The 23,661-nt window shown below is 38.8% G+C and overlaps 3 protein-coding genes across 3 annotated transcripts; all 3 read left to right on the forward strand.

Annotated features, from left to right (window-relative positions):
• LOC18780619 (14-3-3-like protein D) lies at positions 1,597–7,397 on the forward strand. Its single transcript, XM_007211811.2, has 7 exons — positions 1,597–1,818; positions 2,333–2,639; positions 2,754–2,841; positions 3,454–3,563; positions 3,643–3,791; positions 6,826–6,881; positions 6,964–7,397. Exons 1-7 carry the CDS (start codon positions 1,746–1,748, stop codon positions 6,964–6,966), a joined length of 786 nt encoding a protein of 261 aa, XP_007211873.1. The 5' UTR covers positions 1,597–1,745; the 3' UTR covers positions 6,967–7,397.
• LOC18778952 (bifunctional riboflavin kinase/FMN phosphatase) lies at positions 8,667–12,793 on the forward strand. Its single transcript, XM_007213821.2, has 10 exons — positions 8,667–9,215; positions 9,329–9,518; positions 9,846–9,976; positions 10,461–10,530; positions 10,897–10,962; positions 11,277–11,428; positions 11,513–11,590; positions 11,744–11,880; positions 12,145–12,237; positions 12,523–12,793. Exons 1-10 carry the CDS (start codon positions 9,113–9,115, stop codon positions 12,682–12,684), a joined length of 1,182 nt encoding a protein of 393 aa, XP_007213883.1. The 5' UTR covers positions 8,667–9,112; the 3' UTR covers positions 12,685–12,793.
• LOC109948005 lies at positions 22,378–22,779 on the forward strand. The gene has a single exon (XM_020559895.1). It carries the CDS (start codon positions 22,378–22,380, stop codon positions 22,777–22,779), a length of 402 nt encoding a protein of 133 aa, XP_020415484.1.

Here is a 23,661-nt window from a genome sequence, read left to right on the forward strand (position 1 = left end):
TTATTTTTTCTTACCGAACATACCAACATTTAAATTTATCAAATGAACGCAACATACTCAACGAACGAAACCTCAATTGTTACTAGATTGTTAATGGGTAAATAACTCAATGACATAGCATTCAAGTCAAACGTTTCTTTAAACATCACACTGTCGCTAATTGCATACAGGGGGTCAAAAATTGCATAAACTGTATGCAATTGCACAAAAACTATATGCAATTGCACATAAGAAATAATATAGCCAAAACCAAAACCAGTTATGAGGTTTCTTAGTTAAAGAACTCATCTTTCTCTTTTGATGCCAACCTCAGTTCTCCACTAACAAGCCCGAAAACTCCAATTGGATTCATCATGACCAGAGTTCTTGAGTAATAAAACAAATCTCAAATTGAATAAAAAAAAAAAGAGTAGGAATTCAAGAATCCAAGACTTTAAAGAAAATCAACAACCTGATTGTTCAAAATTTCATACCTTATTTTGAAGCACAAATCCATAACCTCACACATGGAAGAAAACAAATCCTCCATCAAACGAAAATTACATGGGTTTGATGGAGAAAGGATCACAGTGGGTCTGATGCTGTGATGAAATTAAGAGAAAATATTAAAATATTAAAATATTAAAAATTATTAAAAGAGGGAAAAAAAAATCACCAAGATTCAGTCCAAGGCGTTGAATTTTTTCTCCCATCAAAGGCTCTGCAACACAGACATCCTCACTCCAGATTCAATACTAAGTCGTTGAATTTCTACCCAAAAAAAGGCCTTTCACACCACCCCCGTCGAACTCGACTGAATCACCCCACTCTGTCTCCTCTCCGATGGTTCTTGCATCGCAGTGTCGGCAGAGAGGAGATGCATCAGATTCCAACTTGGGGACAAAGATGAGGATTGGATTTGAGAGAGAGAGAAAGAGAGATATATTGCAAAGATGAAGCAGCTCCCAGTGCACGCGATGTCCGATGACAGTTGCATCTCAGCGTCGGCAGAAGTGAGACGCCCAGATTCTGATTTGGGGACATAGATGAGGATTGGATTTCCAAGAGAGAGAGATCGATCGCAGAGATAAGCAGGTCCAATGCACGCCAGGGCTTCCGCACGTTGAAGCTTTTCACTTGTTTTCTCAGTCACGTGTATGTCACGTGATATTTAATAACAAAGGGCTCAACAAGTCTTCAGGTCATTCAATCTCAGCCCTTTATTTTTAAGATGCAATACTGACCCTTGGATAACTGGCTGTACCGATACAGCTGAGGCACCACAGAATTTTCCTTCCAACATATGGGCTTGGTCTCTATTAACTTTACACCATAATCCACAATATATATATATATTTTTTAATCAAAAGTATAATCCGCATTGGTCCCCTAGACGATTACTTGGCATAGTCTGATTCGTCCCGGGAAAAACTTGTGATATTTCGTCCTAACCACACGTGGCACATTTTCATACGCCACACGTCTAAGACACTGTCTGGAAATTTCTATTCTTTTTTCATTTTTTTTTTTTCGTCGAAGAAATCCAACTCTAGCGATAAAGGGACAAAAATAAATAAATTAAAAAATATTAATAAAACTAAATCTTGGACCGTTTTAGTTTTTTTAATTTTTTTTTTTATAAAAGAGTTTGCGCGTCTGTGAGTCGACTGTAAGATCAAAGGACAAAGAATTCGCGAGGCCCAAACCCCAAACTCGACGCTGTGAAAAACCTTGAATTCTCTGATTTTCTTTCTCTGAGATCCGCCATGGGTTTCGCTACAGAGCGTGAAAACTTCGTCTACCTTGCCAAGCTCTCTGAGCAGGCAGAGCGATACGATGGTTAGGGTTTCTCCCTCTAATTTGGCTTCTTCTGCTACACATTTCTGTTTGATACTGATTGTGTTTATTTTGTGAATCACGTTCCTTGCTGTATCTGTGTGTTATGGAGTTTGATATTATTTTCCTGTCGCTTCATTTTTGCTAACTCAGTGTTTGGTTGGTGAGAAAGTGAAGGAAAATGGAGAATCTTTCAATTTTTGCGTTGTATGTTGATCTGAACTAAGGATCGTTCAGATGGTTAGTGTAAAGGAGGGATAGTTATTGTTATTTATATTTTGTGTGCATTTTATTACCCATTAACATAGTTCATCTATTTCCAGAAGATTTTATTATAATTGTATCTTTGTTTGGTGCTCCAATGTGAAAGAGTAAAACTCCATGGAGATTTTAAATATGGGAATTGCTCCACTTACTTCAATATATTTATGCCGTGGTGAAAAGTGTGGTTTCTTTTACTCGATCGTAGATTGAAACAGTGATTATTTTTTGTGACTTCTCCTCTAAATTTTAACAGAGATGGTGGATGCAATGAAGAAGGTTGCAAATCTTGATGTTGAATTGACAGTTGAAGAGAGAAACTTGCTCTCTGTTGGGTACAAGAATGTTGTTGGTTCTCGTCGAGCATCATGGAGGATCCTATCATCAATAGAACAGAAAGAGGAAGCAAAAGGAAATGAGAATCATGTGAAGCAACTCAAGGAGTATAGGCAGAAGGTTGAATCAGAGCTCTCGACCATTTGTGGTGATATCATGACAGTGATCGATGAGCATCTAATTCCTTCAGCTACAGTTGGTGAATCTACTGTTTTCTATTATAAGATGTGAGACTACATTTCTCCAAACCCAAGCAATATTTTTCTTTTATCTTTTCATTTGGTTTTGAAATGAGCATCATGAAGGTAACTAATGTTGACCTTGAAATAATTTGGTTGTAGGAAAGGAGATTATTATAGGTATCTTGCAGAATTCAAGAGCGGTGATGATAAAAAAGAGGCTGCTGAACAGTCGAAGAAAGCATATGAGGTTACTCTCTCTCTCCTCCTCCTCCCCCCCCCCCCCCCCCCCTCTTCTCTCTGTGATGCTATGTTGTTTGATGGCTGTTACTGTTGTGTTCTATCTGGAAAGGTCGTTTTTCTTGCCCTCTATTGTTTATACATAAAAGGATTCACACTAACTAATGGATGCTTTCTTAACTATCAACTGAGGATTTTTTTGGAAGACAAATTGGCTTTTCTTGTTTATACATTTTCTTTTATACATCTTGGCTTTTCTTGTTCTGTCAATAGCACTGTTTTCCTCTATTTTAATTCAGATTTTCAACTTGTTTTTATAGGACTTATCGTCTTGGTTGATAAAAGAAAATGTTTCTCATCTTTGGTTAATTGAAAATGTATGTCAGCTGCATTTGTGCATAACTTATTTGTTTGCCAGAATTACTTTTGCATATGGATGTTGTCTCATGGAGTTTTTGTTCATCTGCTTAACATGGCAAACATTGTCCCTGAAAAAAAAAAAAATTCTCTCCATGATCTCTCTCTCTCTCTCTCTCTCTCTCTCTCTCCCTCCCTCCCTCTCTCTCACCCTCCCTCCCTCTCTCTCACTTGCCTATCTTTTTAAAATTTATGCCCTTTGCAGAGTGCCACCATTGCTGCTGAAGGTGAGTTGCCAACTACACATCCCATCCGCTTGGGTCTGGCTTTGAATTTCTCAGTCTTCTATTATGAGATCATGAATTCTCCAGAAAGGTTTGTAGGATGCCATCTTCTAGTTGATTAGTGTTAATTTATGTTATAAACCCTTCTTGATGTGAATACTGTTTTCCAGGGCTTGCCACCTTGCAAAGATGGCTTTTGATGAAGCTATTGCTGAGCTTGACTCGCTGAATGAGGAGTCATACAAAGATAGCACCTTAATCATGCAGCTTCTAAGGGACAACCTCACATTGTGGACTTCGGACCTTCCAGAGGATGGAGGTGATAGTATTAATCATTTCAGGAGTTAATCATGCAAATAATTCCCATGTGTAGGAAAGTTTAGAGGATTAGTATGTTATATTGGATTAGTCCCCTTCCCCTCCTATTATTGCTTTCCCCATTTTCGGGATTTGCTTCAGGCTACATGCTTTGGTTATTTGTTCTTTGGTTGGATTGGATTTTAAATTAATTGCATTTCTTAGGGTATCTTGCTATATGCTTTATAAAGTTACATGATGTTACTATTCTTATGCTTGTGGTGTGTGTGTGTGTGTGTGTGTACTTTTCAACGATCTTCCTAAAGGGAAAACAATGGTGTGCGTGCACAAGTCTTGCCCACTATTGTAGAGTAATCGCTTTAAAAGGTTGCATAAGCTAGTTGAGAAACTATGTTGTTTATTAGGGTTTACAATCATAGACTTGCTGCCATTCCTCTCTCTTCAAATTTCATGGTTCAAAGGAATTGGCTATTAACATTTGCATTGTTTTCAAAATTTTCTGGTCAAATTTTAATTTCGTGAAAAATTACTATGGAAAGAAGATTAAATTAAAAGACCTAGGATTTTTTAAATGGAATTTTGAATATCATATAAACTTCATGGGCAAAATGGTCATGTAGTGTGCATATGATTTCTCTAAGCAAAAATCTGCTAGTTTGGTAACTGATAAACTTGGCATCTTGGTTGGTGAAATATTGTTTGGCTTGTGAGTTAAATGTCACTTATCTAAAACCTAGCTCATATTTCATTTATTGCTAGCAGAATATCTCTATTTTATATTTATTCTTATAATCAAATACCCCTCAAAGGAAATGCTCCTTTCCTAATTTGGGACTGAGAATGTTTCTGGTGACAAACAAATGTATTGTTGACCAAAAAAGACAAACAAGTGTATCACAATTATCCTTGGGTCAGTAGTTTTTTTTTAGTACAAGCGATAGTCTAAACTACAAGGAGGAGAGGGGAGGTGGGGGGGGTGGTACTATGATGCCATGGGTTCAAACCTGAGACCACTAGTCTTAAAGTCAAGTCCCTTTTCCACTGGGTTAGACCCTTTGACATCCTTGGGTCAATATAGGTGTGCACGTTCTGTCCTTCAGTGAGTTGCCTCTTCCGCAACTCATCAGTCACCCACCACAGCCAATGAGATCAAGGTTGTTATGAAAGGGAAACTTTAAGAACAAAACATGTAAACCTTAGCCTTTGGAAGTGTAAGTTCTAGGATGGCACTTGTTGCAGTATAGTTGATTTTGAGGGATCTTGTTTGGTTTTTAAAAAAAAATTGTAAAACAATAAATGTGCCAATGGACTAATGATAATTGACAATAGTGCATTGCATTGCATTAACTATCCCACCATCATCTTGAAAATTAAACTTGCCCAGATTTCTAAGCTCTTAAAAAATTTGCTTTGAAAAATAAATTAAAATGTACATGGTTTGTCTGAAATTGATGAATTTTGGTGAACATAAGTTAAATGAAAAAATAAATAAATAATTGATGGGAGGACTGTGATGATGTGATTCTATAGAAGATAAATTTTAGATAAATGGTACTTGAAGGTGGAAAACCAGTGAAAACGCTCCCTTTGAGTTGTGACCTTATTTTTATTTTCTGAATTTGTATTGTATTTCATCATGGTAGTTTTCCAAAATAACTTCCTATGTGAAGGCCAGTAATATACTGGTCTAACTATGACAAGAAGACTTGAGTTTTCTTCAGAGTGGGACAAGTTGACCATAAATAGAGAGCTCAAATTACCAGTCGGAATGGATAAGTAAAAATCATCTATAAATGAAGAGACATTGCAGTAATGTCAGTGTCAGAAAGGTTTTAAAGGAATGGCTGTTGAAGTGCATGTTGACATATTTTATTGATTCTATAGTCTCCCTGTTAATCATGTTGGAAGGAAATATATTTGCATGTTAGAGATCAGAATTGGTAGTAAGTTTGTGTCATCTGAACTTTAAATAATTAATTAAACACTATAATGAATGGATATGAATGTGTTAATAGTTTTATGAGCTTGGATTACGAAACGCACTATATAGCATTCAGAGTTTGTAACATTGTAAACAAAATTGGATTGGTTCGCATCAAGTTTGTTAGAGTAGAAATTTAAATTGTAAGAAGGCCTGGTGTGCATGCATTTAATTGTTCGGTATCTTGGCAGGTATTTCTGCATTGAAAACATATCAGTTACAAGAAAGTTAGCTTATGAAAATGCTATCATCTTAGACCAAAAAAAAAAACAGAAGGAAAGAAAATGTTACCATCATCTATGGTTATTGTTCAACACATCTTTTTCACAAAGTGTGCGTATGTGCGTATGTGCACATATTGAGGAAAAAGGGTGGGGAAATGGTGGGGTTAGGAAAGTGTACAAACATTTGTTTCCTTAGTGGTTTAAATAGCATGTCACTGAATTTTTTATTGTGTGAACAATTTAGGAATAGCAGAATAGGGTAGGAAACATAAATTATGTACAACTTGGCTGCTTGTGGGACAACTTTTCTCTGATGTTTTACAATAATACGTTGATTCTTGACTAGCAAAAAAGCTTCTATCTCTAATTATGACTTAGTGAGTGGATGTTAGAACAAACAAAGTTTTCAGTAAGCTCACCCATGATAACTTTCATTCAGTAATTAACATTGAGCATGCATTTCTGATGTACATTCCAAGCATTTAGTTTATATTTGTTTTTCTACACTTTGAAATGATATGTAGAGTTGAGAAAAATTGTTATCCTTGATGTTTAGAGGTTCTTTGGGGGCACTTTGATGGAATGGAATCTAATGATTAATAAGAGATCTCTCCACCCTTATTTGCTGCTTTGAATGATGCCTTTTTTGTATAGTAGCAATTGAGGGCACCAAATTTTTTTGTAAAATTGAAGTCCATAATAGAAAACTGACCTGCCATAAATAACCAAGTATGAAATATAAGCTTGTTGATGGGTAGCAAATTGGATCAATTTTAAATACCAAGCACCTTCTTTAATTCTTACTATCGTTTTTCGTATTTCTGCTGCAGAAGATTCCCAGAAGGTGAATGGCACTGCCAAGGTTGGTGGGCTGGAAGATGCGGCCGTGAGTATCTCGCATATTTCTTAGCTGTCAATTAGTATTCTGATTTGTTTGACCACTCTGCTCATTTATTTCTCTCTGGCAGTGATGCAGGTAGCACCTTAGAATGCGCTCACTGTGTATTATGGATCAAGGATGGATCTGAGTCTTGTGTACCTTGGTGTTGGACAAAATTAGGGGTTCATTGTTTACCTATGTTCTTATTTTTGTACTGATTTTCTTCTTTTTTATTTTTCCATTTGAGTCAAGTCCCGTGTTATGTGGTGTGGTTTATTATAGCATTGTATCTGGACATGGTCTGAGCTGCATTCGCACTAGCTTTCCCTTTTCGGTGATCTCGGATTAAGTATAGAGGATTTGACCTGATTGCTTAGGGTGATTTTCTTGTATTAGTGAAAATGCCATAGCCCAGATGGACGAATTCATGCTGATTTGCGCTGTTTGGTGTACTAAATTTGAATGTATGTTGACGCTGTTATGTTAAAAGTCCACTCGGTCGTGCTTCTTACTTTGTTGTTATGCTTTAGCTGTGTATGTTAAGTGGTCTCTAGTTTGATTGTTTCATGTTGGATACTGTTTGCAACAATCTATAAAATGCACTTTAGACATTACTAGCCATCGAATGATGACATGGAAGAATATGGTGACAAAAGTAATCCGCTTTTTTACGTTGAGGCTATGTTTGGCGCCTAGGAATGGATCCGATTAGATAACTCACTGGAGTGTAGTTCCTTGAAGTCGACGTTCATTTCGTATTAAAACATACCTCGGATCTTGTGAGTTATCCAATTGGCACCCCCTTTAACCCTTCAACCCTAGTAGCTTCTTCTTGGTATGGGTCTTGTTGTGCTCGAACGTTGGAATGGTGTGAACTTGAAGTATAGATGAACAGGTTCCAGGGCTGGCTACTAGCTGAAAGCTGTTGTTTGAAGTGGGATTGTAATTAAAGAATATATTCGTACCTGCATGTTTGATACTGCCTCTGTATCCACTTGTCAATCACTGTTTAAACATGCATCGCTTTAACAATAATAATGCCGCGCCATGTTCGAATTCAACATTCCTCAATATCGTTTATGTATTTTTTTAAAAATTGCGTATTTGTTTGCTAATCATAAACACCAAACGGCTGATTTATCAGAGATGTCAACATGATTGCAAGACTTTTTTTTTTCAAAACAAGAAATACAAGATTGAATTAATGGCTCCAATTGCCATTACAATCAAAAGTTTATCATGCCAACGTGCACCTTCTCAACTCAATGGCTCCAATTGGCATAACAAGCCAGCCGGCTATATCCTTGTGTTGAATTTAAAATTTTGCTATCAGCATAGATAGACTTTCATTATGCTCTTCTAATTTTTTTGTTAAAGACGAATATTAACGTTTACATTTTTCGCTAAAATATTAAAGAGCCATTTTCGGTGTCGAAAGTGCAACGGTGTTAAGTTTGGTCCATCAATAAAAATAAAAATAAAAACAAAAATGTTAGTTTGAGTTTTTTTTTTTTTTTTTTTTTTTGGTTTCATTTATTTATTTATCTTTTATTGGAGTTGTTTATAGTTTTATCCGTCGGCATAGTATCAAAACAAAGAGAAGGCATATCCGGATGCGCCATAGAAAATGCCAAGTCCGTAGAGAATTGGAACACTTTGTAACGTTTTGCTTACCAAACATAAAAGAAAGACTCTGCCAGGCCCATTTTACCAAACAAAGAAAAAAAATAATACTTTGCATCGTTTTTTCACCAAAAGAAAAAATATATATTATAAATTGTAGCACTAAAATTGATCCCAAAAAAAAATCATGTGGAAGTTCGTATTGTGATTTACGACTGAAGGACACTGTTTGCTCGAGTGCAGAAGAATTGTTCTGCTGAAAATGAAAGAAAGGAAAAACAGAGGAGAGTGAATTTGTCTTCCTTCAATTTACAATATCGCATCTCGATCACAACTTGCATTCAATTAGCAGGCACCTTTAGAACAATGCCATTCGAATGCCCATTAAGCTAGCAAAACCCACCTTCTTCCTCACAACACCCAAAAAAGATATTTTGGCCTAACCACTCACAACTTGCCCTGCCCAGATGGTTTATATAATGACATACACAGACAGAAGAAAACCAATTCCAATCAAATTCTTGGTTTTCAGTTTTTCGCAATCTTTGGAAAATCTCTCTTGACAATTCCTCATTTGCACACACACAAAAAAGACTGACCCTTTTGGCCCAGCCATGAGCTGCTGTGACTGTGCCTCCAAACACTGCAATGCAGAGGCCCCAAAACCCAAGATCTTGGCTGTCATTTTTGATTTGGATGGGACCCTTATAGACACAGGTCTCAAATATCTTCTCCTAATTCAAAACCCCATTTGTTTTGGCTTGCTCGGTTACTCTCTTTTTTGTTTAAGTATCAAACTCTTATGTCTTTTGTTTGTACCTGTGGTTCAGAGCGGGCTACAAAGGGGGTTTTCCAGGAATTCTTGGCTAGGTATGGGAAAGTTTTGGATAAGGAAAGGGAAGAGAAGAAGAGTTTGGGGATGACATTGAAAGACTCAGCAACTTCTGTTGTTAAGGACTATGATCTCCCATTGACCCCTGATCAGTTTATCCAAGAAATCATCCCCATGTATCAAGAAAAGTAAGGCTCTTCTCTATGCCACAGATAACCATAATTATACATCTTTGAGCTGCTCCCAGTTTTCAAATTTATCTCATATCATTAGTGTACATGTGATGTGAGCATTCATTTAGATGTCTTAACACATTTGAAAGTTCTCTGGAAGCAAGCAAAGAGCTTTTGTGATATCAAGCCCCACATTTTAAAATAGTAGCTATTTAGTACCGATTTCACCGAGGTGATAATTGATAAGCATTCTCATTTTATGATTTACTTGTATGTGCATGTGTTGTTGCTGGCCTTTGAATTGTCTCCTTATGTGCTAAGTTGTTGACTCTGTACATTTAGGTGGTTGTACTCGAAAGCTCTTCCTGGTGCTAATCGCCTAATCAAACATTTCCATGACCGTGGCGTGCCTATAGCTCTTGCTTCGAACTCCTTACGAGAATACATAGATGCAAAGATCTCTCACCATCGAGGTTTGTACAATTTCCTCTTTACCTCTCCAGGTTCCTAAATACTTAGCTTTTGATTGTTGTTGTTAATAACATATATAATATCACTTTGCTGAGCCAAAATTTGACAATGAAATGAAAAGTCATTGTGTTGCTGCCTCTTGCCCTACTATTTGATTGTTACTTTTATTTTCTTAATTGTAGTCTTGAATAAAGGTAGCTGAGATTGAAGCTACTGCTGCTAAGTAATTAAAAAAAATTAATTATTGTTGATAATGGCAAATTGGCATGATTTTGTTGACTTATTTCATTACTTGAGCCAATTTGATCTTTGTAGTAATTATGGAGATTCTCTCTCTCTCTCTCTCTCTCTCTCTCTCTCTCTCTCATGTTAAATTGTTCTAAAATAACCTTCAAGTCTGTGTGTCATTCAAATTTCTTTAACATAATGGATGGCCTGTGGTTTCTCTGTTTTTCTCATGTCTTATTTATTTAAACATCGATATAGGTTGGAAAGAAAGGTTTTCGGTGATTCTTGGCAGTGACCAGGTTAAAGCGGGGAAGCCCTCGCCAGATTTGTAAGCAGTGAATTCACAGAAAACTTAATGCTTCCTTGAACATATACAAATGGAACTTTGGAATTCTCAACCCCCTTCAACATGGAAGGCATCTAAAGGCCTGATCAGTCTCCATGAAAATAAAAAAAGAAACCGTTATGAAATGCATCTGCTGAAATGATGTCAGCAAAAACTTGTGGCAGAAAAAATTTCATTACTGTACTTCCTTTTTTCTAGTGTTCACTAGTATCAGAATGATCACTAGTATCAGAATGATAACATTTCCACTAGTGTTCGCTTCAATTTTCTGTTAAGAAGAAAATATCATCTCATATACATTTTATTTTCCTTTTAGCTGATATTAATGTACTTCCCAAACTTTTACAGATTTGAAGAGGCAGCAAAGCAAATGGGCGTGGATGCAGTTCACTGCCTTGTGATTGAAGACTCAGTGTAAGATTAGTCACAAACATATACATCTGATATGAAATTTGTTTCAGTCTTATCAATAGTCCATCAGATTCCACGGTATGCTAAGTAGAGTTGATATTTACAGATATACATTGCTGATTAATTTAAGCTGTCTTTCGTTAAACGTTTCATTCAAGTGGTGGTTACTGATGCAGCATGTGCTGCCAGGTCATTCATGTTCCTTATGCAGCCAAGAGAGAGAGGGAGAGAGAGAGAGAGAGAGAGAGAGAGAGCTTTGCTGACTGTAGTCTATATTAGTCACAAACATTTGTAATTAATCAAATATATTTCAACAGGGTTGGTGTTAAAGCTGCCAATGCTGCCCGAATGGAGGTAGTCGCTGTTCCACCTCGCGGTGAAGCTACTTGTTCTTCTCTTGCAAATACTGTGCTTCATTCACTTTTGGAGTTTCAGCCTGCGCATTGGGGTCTTCCTCCATTTGAAGACTGTATATCTCTCTTCAAATATTTGCATGTAATTTATAATAGGGCTTTCCTTCCCTGCTCAATAATTGGTCGGTTAATGGTTGCAGGGGTAGATAATGCACTGCCAATTGAACCAATTTATTTCAGTGGTCTCAATGTCAATGGGTTTGTCAGTGAAATCACAGGTTGGTGAATCTTTTTATCACATAACTTAGCATGATGTAATATATCTGTTCATCAAATTGTTTGACTGAGCAGGAGTTTAATACATTCTAAGTTTATGGTTAAGATTTGTGGAAATTTCGATTGAACTGAATCAAAACTCTAAAAATAACCAGAGGATGGAAGATCAACTCTCCCTGACCAAGTTTGGGGAGTTTTCTTTGGTTGGGGTGTAGCTGATATGGAGAAGACCTACAGAGTAGTGGTTGGAATTGGATTAGATTACAGTTCCTGTTCTCCTAATAAAAACATTGTGAGTATTCTACCCTAACTAGTTAATTTAATTCAATCTGTTTATTAATTCTGTAATTGGAATCTGTTGAAAAGAATTAGCTTACCAACTGGCCACTTTATAAAGTGATTCTGTTTTGCCTTCTTCAAACTTTATCTAAAACAAGTTATTTCTATGTTGATTCCTAAGTTTGCATGGTTGCGGTTAGTTCCATTTTGATACGCACTATGTTTTTATCAATTCAAAAAGTTATATTGATGAAGATGTTTTTGCCCTTTGATGTAGCAAATGTATGCAGTTGATGGAAACAATTGCTGTATATCCAATCAGCAAATGAAACTGCTGCTTGTCGGCTACATCCGGGGATTGAATACCAAGGTAACAGCATGTTTGTAAACTGATACAGTTTAAAGATATGGAGGACATCATATAGTTTATGTACTGCTCTGTTCTTTTTGTTGAGTAGTGCCTCTAATTTGAATCGATGAAACCACTTTCACAATGTTCAATTCCAAACTCTCTGGCTGTGAATTGGCCTGGGGTTTCGGCTCATGAAGTATAACAAACATTAAATTCTTATTGATATTTTGTTATTTTAATGCAATGAATGTATCATTAGTCAAATTAGTATATGTTCTAAGCAAAACTATGCATGTATTGCAGGAAATTACATCCATGGATGCAGAAACACTCAAGGAATGTAAGTCTATTGCGAGTGCTTCATTGGATCTGCCAATATTTAGTCACCATGGTTGTGTGCCTCTGTATCCAGAACCTTTTTCTGTGGAGGACGTGATTGGCTGTGATGAGATACAACAATACTGATTTGTTGGGAGAAAAAGAAAAAGTGATTATGTACCCTATTACAACTTTGATGATAAATTTACACTGATTTAATGGTGGAAGTAAAATGTTCTTAGCTTCATTTTGTTTCCATGATTGTTATTGCCCACTTCTATCACCATGTGATCTTGTGCACAAAATGGCCACATTTGTTGGTGGTGCTCAAAATGCTATAGATTCCAAGATAAAGCTACCTGGAAATATTCTAAGAAAAATTAGGTATTAAACATAAGTAACTTTACTAATTAGTATTTGAGATATTATGTATTTTTGTTTGGGTTTTAATACTTAGAAAAAAATTGTTATTTTGGATTAGACCAAAGAGGAAGCCCAAATTCATTGGGCCAGCTTAAAACTAAAAGCTTAAAAGACAATGCTACCTTTTTCCTTAAAAAAACCTGGCCCTGTCTTTAAAACCTATAAAATAAATGACTCTTTAAACTACGACGAACCTTTCGCTGCAAAGCACAAAACTCTTCTTCTTCTTTCGCTGAAAAATCAATCATCAATCATAGTACCCTTCTTCTTCTTTCCCAAAACCCTAACCACAAAACTCTCCTGCAAAGCCGAACCTTTCACTTCCTCTCTTCACTTTGCCCAATGCCTTCCATCACCATTACAACCAGATGTAGCCCCAGACAGCAGTTCCACAAAGCACACCACCCTCCTTGTTGAGACCTTCCATGAGCACCAGAGGCTCAAAGCCTTACTTCAGAAGCTCATCAATGGCTTTTGCCCTCTACAATTGCTTGGAGAAGACGGTGATTGGACCAAAGACCAACTTTGGGCTGCCATCAGATTCCTTAAACATACTTTCAGGTTCAATGAAATTCTTCAAGTGCTTTTCTGTTTTTTTCCCTCTCTCGTTATTTCTTGCTTTATTAATTCCAATAAGTCTAGGATTTGCAATTTGGATATTGGGTTCTGGGTTTTGAATTTTGAGGGCTTACCAATGGAATTTTTTAATTTTATTTTATTTTTTATCATATTTTTTTTATAGAGAATTTATTTTTGGTCATATGGTGTGAATTTCTTTAATAAGCTGGGAACTTGTGGTATATTTGGTTGCCAAGAAAGCCAGAAAAGTAATGCAAGAAAAAAAATGGTTGCTATGATTTCTGTTCTGTAGTGTTCTAGAAATGGTGAAAATGTTTGCCTAGTTAAGCTCAACTAAATTGATTTTTTTTCATAGAACTGAGGATTTAGGAAAAAGTTCACTGTGTATTCATATGTTTTATCTTTTTATTTTTTTTATTGTTCTTTTCTTTCGTTGTTTCTTTTTTATTTTCCTAAGCATCTAAAATGAGCATCATGAGAAGTAGTTGTCTATGTTTCTTATTGAAATTGTTACTCTGGGAACTCTAAACAGTTGTTCGATATGTGGAAGAACATCGAGAAATCACGGATTAATGAGTTCAACTACAGCAAGATAATAGGTCTGATGGTATTGCAAGATAATAGGTAATATTGAAATGAAGCTGTTTGTAGGGAGTCGATTTTCCAGTTTTCGTGTAATGTTTTTTTTGTTAGTTGCTCAGTTCTTGTGATATTAATTTCATATCAGACTTCACATCAATATTTTGATCTATTGTTTAAATCTCGACCTTGCATCCTTATTATTTTAGTCGTTGATATCTATTGTCAATGGTATTGCAAAACTTTTTGGTGCATGGGTTTGAACTTTTTGATTTGGAAATGGTATTGCAAAACTACATTGTACAGGTTTGCATTGTAGTTTTGCACAAACTGCATTGCAGTTTTCATTTAATTACAATTTGATTTTTGTTCTTTCCTTGGCCTTCAACCTCACCAATTTTAAGAGTAGAGGCTACACATATGAGGAATTGGGTGGGCAAGAGAAGAGTAGAACTACCCAAGAGCATGGGAACTCAAAATTAGACTTTTGGAACCTAGAAACTGCATTGCAGTTTTGGAAAATGCATTGCAGTTTTCATTTAATTACAATTGGATTTTTGCTCTTTCTTTGGCCTTCAACCTCACCAATTTGAAGAGTAGAGGCTACCCAGATGAGGAATGGGATGGGCAAGAAAAGAGTAGAACTACCCAAGAGCAAGGGAACTCAAAATTGGACTTTTGGGAACTGGAAACTGCATTGCAGTTTTCATTTAATTACAATTTGATTTTTGTTCTTTCCTCGGCCTTCAACCTCACCAATTTGAAGAGTAGAGGCTAGCCAGATGAGGAATTGGGTGGGCAAGAGAAGAGTAGAACTATCCAATAGCAAGGGAACTCAAAATTGGTCTTTTGGAAACTGGAAACTGCATTGCAGTTTCCATTTAATTACAATTGTTTTTGTTGCTGTTTTTGTTTTTGTTTTTGTTTTAAGTTTTTTTTTTTATAAACATAATTGATATCTACATTGTATTTTTGTTGCAGTTTCTGTTTTTATTTGCAGTTTTTGTGTGAATAAGTGTTGCAGTTTCTATTCCATATTTCTATTTTAGAATAATTTTTGCAAGTCTATGGGAATATTACAACTGTTCATCGACTTAAATGTGCTTTGAACTTAGTTTTAGTACTTTAATCATGGCTTTGCCTCTTGGTTTCTATGCAAATATGAGCAGATGTTTTGTCATAAAATGCACTGCAATTTCCGTTTGTTGCAATTTTTGATAAGAAACTGCAGTACTATTAGGGTAAACACTTAGTTTTAGTACTTTGATCATGGCTTTGCCTTTTGGTTTCTTTTCACTTTTGGGCATATTTTTTTCATAAACTGCACTGAAGTTTCTGTTTGTTGCATTTTTTTATCAGAAACTGCAATGCAGTTTCCTGTTCCATATTTCAATTTTAGAATAATTTTTCCAAGTCTATGGGAATGCTAGAACTACTCATTGACTTAAATGTGTTTTGAACTTAGTTTTAGTACTTTGATCATGGATTTGCTTTTTGGTTTCTTTGCAAATTTGAGCAAATGTTGCCATAAACTGCGTTGCAGTTTCCGTTTGTTGTAGTTTTTGATCAGACACTTCAATGCAATTTCCTGTTCCATTTTCGTTTGTTGCATCTTGTTATAATATTATATGACAGTAGAGATATATAACAAATTTTTTTCTTAGATTAGGTTGACCACATCATTGTTGTAATCAACAACCTCATCTTCCTCTTCTTCTTCTCCAACTTCTTTTTTTGCTTTCCCTTTGTTTGTTTTCTTCTTTTGTTTTGTGCTGGCCTTTTCTTTCTTTGGTTTGTTTGCCACAACAATTTTCTTGTGTAATTCTTCTTCTACGAGGCCTTTTGATGGTTTTGTTTGTGTGTTTTGTTTGTAGTTTTGGTTTTACTTTTTTTTATACAGTTTTTGCATGAATCTGTGTTGAAATAATTTAAATTTTTTTTATATTTTTTAATCGATGATTATTTATATAAATATTGTGTAATTGAATAAATATCACAAAAACGAGTTTGGTGTAGTGGTTTGTGAGTGAGGCTTCCTCATTTAAGGGTCAAGGTTCGAGTCCCTGTAATGACACAAATTCTTCGATTTTTTTAGGGTGAATAAAGGGCAATGGAGTTAGTCCCTGGTTGGTCGGAGATGGGTGGCGGTGGTTGGCCAATGATGGGCGGTGGCGGTAGGTGGCGGCGGCTCGTCGGCGGTGGTGGCAGCAGGCCGGAAGGGGGTTGACCGGCGGCGGAAGTGGTGGTTGGCCGGAAGGAGGTTGGCTGACGGCAGGTGGTGGTGGTTGACCGGCGGCGGAGGTGGTGGTTGGCTGGACAGAGGTTGGCCGGCGGCCGGTGGTGGTGGTTGACCGGCGACGGCGGCAGCTAGCCGGAAGGAGGTTGTCCGGCGGTAGGTGGTGGTGGTTGGCCGGCGACGGCGGCGGTGGTAGCTGACCGGAAGGGAGATTGCCGGAGGTGGACATGTGGCATAGTGTGCTTGCTTTTAAAGGAGTGGCATTGTGTGTAATTTTGATGTTTTTTAATTACATTATTGTAAAATTAATACTACTTTTTGATCTTTGGCCTTATGCTAATTAGGTGAAATTGTATTCCTATCTTCCAAATTAGTAAACTATATAGTGTCTTAAAATGAAAGCTCCCGCTGTAGCCTTTATTCTACTTACCTTTTTTTTTTTTTTTCCTAAATTAATATATTAACACATGGACTTATATATATATATATATATATACAGTCCTGATCTCTTGGACCACAGGAGTCCAAGAGATCGGGACTGTATATATATAGTACAACCCTAATTTCTACCCTTACTCCATCAATTTCAAGAATTCTCTTCATCTTTAGAGTGCAAGTAAGTCATTCTATTTTTCTCTCTAATTCTTTGCAACTGTAATTTGAAGTTCTGTATAATTTTATTAACACGTGGACTTATTAATGATTTTGTTTTATAGCTATGAATCGAAAAGATTCTGCGTGGAAGTATGCAAAAGAAATAAAGGGGGGAAAAATACTTGAGATGCGCATTCAAGTATGCTTTGAATGACAATTAGTACTTATATTTGATTATATTTAAAAGATTGTTATGGTTCAATAAGAATTAGTTGTACAATTTAATTACATTGTATTATTCATAAATTTTTCTTATTAAAATAAATTAATGTTCAAAAGGCTTAGGTCTCGCCTTTCAAAACATTGCTCACACTTTCTAACAGAAACATTCTCTTTTACATGGGCAGAGAATGTATCCTAGCCTTACAAATGTGTCAGCAATATAAGCTTGACACTTGGCACAAATCTAAGACATATGAGTTTTACAAATTAGATGAAAGGACCCACCCCGAATTTTTCAGAACCCGAGGCGAACCCTTTGGAATTCCCGACATCCTCCCGATGCCAGGCCCAAATATTAAAAACTGAGACTTCCTGCCGAAAATTCGGCAGAGTCTCCCCTATAAGTTGGACATTTCCTAAAATTTATACCTGCATGAAAACGCATTTAATATTCCCAACTGGCAGCATGCACAATATAATTTCATGCAACTTCACATAAATGGCCTTCGGCCTTCCAATAATTCTTAACCAACTACCAAACCATTCAAATACAAATTATGACTAACATTTAGTCTGCGGCTGCACCCAATAACCTTAGGCTGCCTACGTACCCTCCTTGAGGGATCAAGTCACACGTAGTTCTTCCCTAAAATCCAATTCCACACTTGGGCGATACCTTATTTCATTTCTCTGGATTTCATATAATCTCCCCATACGCTGGTACAACCAACGCCACGTATGGGCCCTGTCAACACGCCGGATAACCTACGCTACGTGCGACCATGCCATACTATCATAATATCTCCCCATACGCCGGTACAACCAACGCCACGTATGGGGCCTGTCCCAACGCCGGATAACCTACGCCACGCGGGACCTCAATATTCATATCACAAATCTCCCCATACGCCGGTACAACCAACGCCACGTATGGGGCCTGTCTTAACGCCGAATAACCTACGCCACGTGAGACCTGAACGTAATATCACAAATCTCCCCATACGCCGGTACAACCAACGCCACGTATGGGGCCTGTCCGCACGCCGGATAACCTACGCCATGTGGGACCTCACTTTCACTTGGTGGTACTTGTAGTAAATCCAACATCCGGGGAGGTACCTAAAGTAGTGCGTATAGCACTCCAAACTGACATTCTAGACTCTGTTGTACCCTTGTACAACCATATATAATTATATAAATAATTCTAATATTGTGTAACCCTCCACAATAGTCTAACTCCCGATAATTCCCCCTGGAAGGGCGAGATTACTCCGGGAGACTCACGGTCAACCAAGGGTCAAACTACTCTAACCCTGGTCAAACGGACCTACGGAACCCACGACCTCCAATTTCTGATCCGGAAGTCCCTATGGGTTCTACCAGGTATAGGACACTTGTCCTGCGAGTTTGGTTCAGATCAGACGGTCGGACTTCTCACGATCGCATGATCTGACGGTTAATATAAAATACAAACTTTAAATTATTATTCGGAACATCCGGGGCTTCGATTCACGATCCGTGAATTCCTACACGATCTTAGAAATACCTAGATTAACATATATTAAATTTGGGACCATCCAACGGTCCCAACCTATCGAACCCGGATAACGCACACTATGCGATTATCCGTTCGATAGTCAAACAACGTTCGAATTGAGATCCGCGAAATCCTACGCACTCGTGACAACCTAAGGATCTCATCGGAACACATCGCTACTTTTTCTACAGTGCCCACGCGCCGGCAGCGCGTGGGTGCCCAAAGCGATAACGCTTCGCCGGAAAATCTCAAAACCACGGCTCCAAACTCCTACCCTAGGTATAACACCCTATTTGGAGCCACTTTTGTTTTGGACCTACCTCAAAAAGTGGCCGGAAATGGACGATCACGGCGGCCGAAGTTTCGGCCAATTTTCAATTCGAAAATCGAGTTGCCTACGCTAAGAATCGATCTACTCCTACCCAACCATCAGCTAGAGCATGCAGAAGGGATGAATTTCCATACCTTGATCACCAGAAATGGCGGCCGGAGGAGGAAGATCGGCGGCCGTGAAGTTCGGGCGACATCCGGGCGAAAATCGCCATTTTTCGGCGGCTGGAGCGGCGGCCGATGTCGGGGGTGGGCTGGGTCATGACGCCGAGGTCGAGCCGGTTCTTTTGGCACCGACCCCGTCCGCAGCCGCGACCGGTGGCTGGAGTTACGAAGAGAGAGAGAGAAGAGACCGACGGGAGAGAGAGAGAGGTCGCGGGAGAGAGAGAGAGAGAGAGAGAGAGAGAGAGAGAGAGAGAGAGAGAGAGAGAGAGAAACCAAATTTTTATAAAAATTCCATTTTGAAATATTTACGATTATGCCACTGGGCTTCTTTTGACCATATCTCTCTCGTTACAACTCCGATTCGAACCCACTACGTGTCTATGAACTCGTCTCAGTACGACCTATCCAAAAATACTAGTCACTGCCCCAAACTCTCTCCGGTTAAAAATATAACTAAAATACCCTTAAATAATTAAATAATTAAATAAGGGTTAAATTTGGGAAAATTTGGGGTCGGGGTGTTACATTAGATCTCATCTAGACTAAAACCAGTAAAGAATTTATATTTCAACATTCCCTTCTAAATTGTTGACTGGTTTAACTCCCAGGAAACGTCTCAAGTAGTTGAATATATCATTAGGTAATGCTTTTGTTAATATATCAGCTACTTGTTCTTCAGACTTGCAATATCTCAAATCCACCACACCTTCTTCCAAAGCATCTCGAATGAAATGATATCTGTGATTGATGTGTTTGGTCTTTTGATGAAAAACCGGATTAAAAACTTAGTGGGTTAAAAACTTGACGAAGCTCGGTCAGTGTAGTTTTCATAATGGAATTAGCTGGAACTGAGCCAGATGGATTGGATTGGATTGGAGTAGCTAACCCAGTTTCTTCAATACTCATTCACTTGGTGAGGATAGAATGGTCAAATTCGGTGATTGCTGTTGCTGTTTTGGTCCATTATCTGTACATTTCAAAGCACTACAGTTGTGCCCCCATAATTTCTTGAATGTGTCTGGACGTGCTTACATCGTTAGTCATGTTGCATGCGCAGGTGAATGAAAGGGATGGTGCATTTTATGGACCGAATTGATAGATATCATTGTATCTGATGCATTGAGCATAGATCATCAGTTGGCAACATTACAGCTATATAATGATCGCATTTTTGTTTTTTTGTTTCATGATCTCTTGACGTTTCATCTTGTTGCTGTTACTGTGGGAACCGAATTAAATCAGAACCCTAGGTCAAATAATTCCTTATATTTGGGGATTATTTGACCTAATTGGGAATTATTCAACCTAATTGGGAGTTACTCAATTTAATTGGGGATTACATAATTAAATTGAATGTTACCTAATTAGGTTGAGAATTGATTTGATTCCTACCACAATTTCCAATTAATTGGGGGTTACCTGAATTAATTGGGAGGTTATTTGATTCATATTGGGTGTATTTGACTTAATTAGGGATTTGATTAAATCAAATCCCTAAATACACAGACCTCACCAACCTCGTCGAAGCCCCCTATAAATACTTGGCTACGCACAAAGATTGAGGTACGTCAGAATTAATACTAAAACTCTGTAGAGATCTTCCCCTCACAGACCCTAGCCACCTCCTCTCTCTCTCTCTCTCTCTCTCACATAAGGCTTCGGCGGCCCGGTTTATACCATAAATATATCTCCGTACCCTATTAGCTATTGTTTTCTATATGATTCAATTGAACTAATTTAGGCATTGGAGGGTCTTTGGCCAACACCCCTCGGGTATGGCCATCTTATTTGTTCTATTTTGCAGGGAGAAAGAGGCGGTGAAGAAGAAAGGGGAATCTTTCCAATCGAATATTCTCGTGGGGAAATTTGCTCTCTCAAATTGGTGCTTTCATTGAGAGCACGAGATATACTCAAAGCGTGCTCCAAACTTATTTTCCAATCTACCGAAACCTTCCAAACAACCATGGTTGGAAGCAAGAAGACGAGAGGCAAAACCGTCGCGATGGCTAAATCCGCGACGGCCCAAAGCCACTTCACCTACGATCCCGCGATCGACATGGTGGCACCACCACCTCTCACCACCGTGTCACCTACCGGACTCGCAGTTGAGACCACATAACCGGCCACCACCGCCGAACATAGTGGAACCTCCCATCAAAGTGGGCTCATTACCACTGCCGACTTAGGCCCAGTCTTAGAACGTCAAGCATTCCCTCTATTGCCTCCACGCTCGACGTACATTCCCGCATACACCTCCCATGAAGCCCTAGCTCGTGTGCAATAGGGCTTCACGCACTTCTCTCATCCCGATCCACGAAGTCAAGCAAACCTTAATCTGAAAGTTGACCAGCTAGCTCAGAGAATGGACGACCAAAGCAATCTAATGAGGCAGCTCCTCAACCAAATAAGCTTGGCTCGAAACCTTAGCCTTGGACAACCGGGCAAAGAGAGAAGGATGGACGAACACGCCGATAGGCAGCTCAATGGTTACCAAGTAGGTCGAGCAGGAGTGAGCAGACAAGGCGAGGGACAACAACGTGATCATCCTGCCAACATGTCGCAAGTATCTGCGAGCCACACTCAGAGCAGATTGAGTTTAAGGAACAACGTGTGCGAAAGGCTAGACCCTCAGGGAGGTCAGCCAGACAACCATTGCAACGAGGATCGTGAAGAAAAGCGCTCAGTTTTCCACTCACAAAGGAGCATTCACGAAAGGCTAGGCCCCTAAGGAAGTCAACTAGATAACCCTCACAATGAGGATCATGAGAAAATATGCTCCGCTGCTCACTCTCGAAGAGTCGATTCTCGTAGACAAGCTACAAAAAATCCTTCACAAGCATAGTCTACCAACACGCCGCCTAGGCAACGCAGGCGAGAAGGTCGACCCTAGCAAATCAACGAGGAAGTCAATCAGCATCGCCCAAATTGTGAAGGTCGTCGACATGACCGACCAGCAATGTGTGCGGAAGACGTTGAGAAGCTTGTGAATGGAGACTTGAAGACCAGTGGGAACTTCGAAGATGCACTACGTAAGGAGATGGACCAGGCGAACTCTACTCTTTTCACTGCTGAAATTGAGCATGTTGCTCCTCCGAAATGATTCTCAACACCCTTGTTCACACACTTCAAACGGGATTCTGATCCCGAGAGCCACCTAAAACACTTCAAAAGTGTCATGATCCTCTACAAGGCTGAAGACGCGCTGATGTGCAAGGTATTTCTAATGACCTTGCCAGGAGCAGCCCAAGACTGGATCCACACCCTGCCATCCGGGTCGATCATCCGTTTCAAGGAGCTGGCTTACGTCTTCACCAAAGAATACACCTCTTACCGGACAATCAAGAAGAACCCTGACCACTTGTACAACTTTCGCAAGAAGTCCGACAAATCCCTTCGAGATTACATCAAGAGATTCAAAGCAGAAAAGGCCAATATTGCAGGATGTGATGACCGAATCACATCCTCCGCTTTTAGGACAGGCCTTCCAGCCGAGCACGACTTGTACCACGAGCTGACTATCACTTCCATCCAGACTTTGGCAGAGTTCTACGCGACCGTGGAACGCTACGCTCTCTAGGATGACCATCAAATCGCCGTAAATAAGTCTACAAAGCAGGAAAGTCAGCCGACTAAGCGGGCAAGCCAAAGAACCAACGGATTTAGCAACAGGAACAAGGACAAGCATAGATCACACCCACAAGGGGACGCTACGACAGGAGAGAACTACACCAAGTTCACCATCCCCATACATCAAATCTTAGCCCAAGTGAAGGACAAACCTTGGGTAAAGAGACCATCACCCTTGAAAGGAGATCCGGATAAGAGGGATACTAGCAAATATTGTGCCTTCCATAGAACTCACATGCACACTACAAACAACTGATTTGCTTGGAAACCGCACCTTGAAAAACTCGTGAGAGAAGGTCACTGCACGAAATTCATTGCAAAGCAGGCCATCCAGCAGATTGAAGATCATGACACCGACAAGGAGCCACCCTAGAAGGTCATAAGGATTAACACAATCCTGACCGACTCCGAGGAGTCTAGGCTGACTAGCAAGGAAAAGAAGAAGAAGATCAAACAGGCCACTATGATCTCCCAAATCTCGACCGACCTTCCACTAGCAGAAGACGATCCTGTTATCGGCTTCCAAAAGAAAGATCTTATCAGCCTCGACATGCCGCATAACGATGCCCTTGTCATCAGCATTCAAATCGCTCAAGCCATGGTCGACCAAATCCATACAGACAAGGGCAATGCGGCCAATATCCTACAACTGGCAGTCATCCAGCAGATGGGCTTGGAAACAAAGATCAACAAATCAGCCAAATCGCTAACCGACTTTAATGGTGCAACAACGGTTACCATGAGCACGATAGACCTCGATGTCTACTCCCCACTTGTAATTAGCTCGCAAAAATTCATGGTCATTAATGAGGTCTCACCCTACAACGGCATT

The sequence above is a fragment of the Prunus persica genome, chromosome G3 (assembly GCF_000346465.2).
Source record: "Prunus persica cultivar Lovell chromosome G3, Prunus_persica_NCBIv2, whole genome shotgun sequence".
Lineage (NCBI taxonomy): Eukaryota > Viridiplantae > Streptophyta > Magnoliopsida > Rosales > Rosaceae > Prunus > Prunus persica.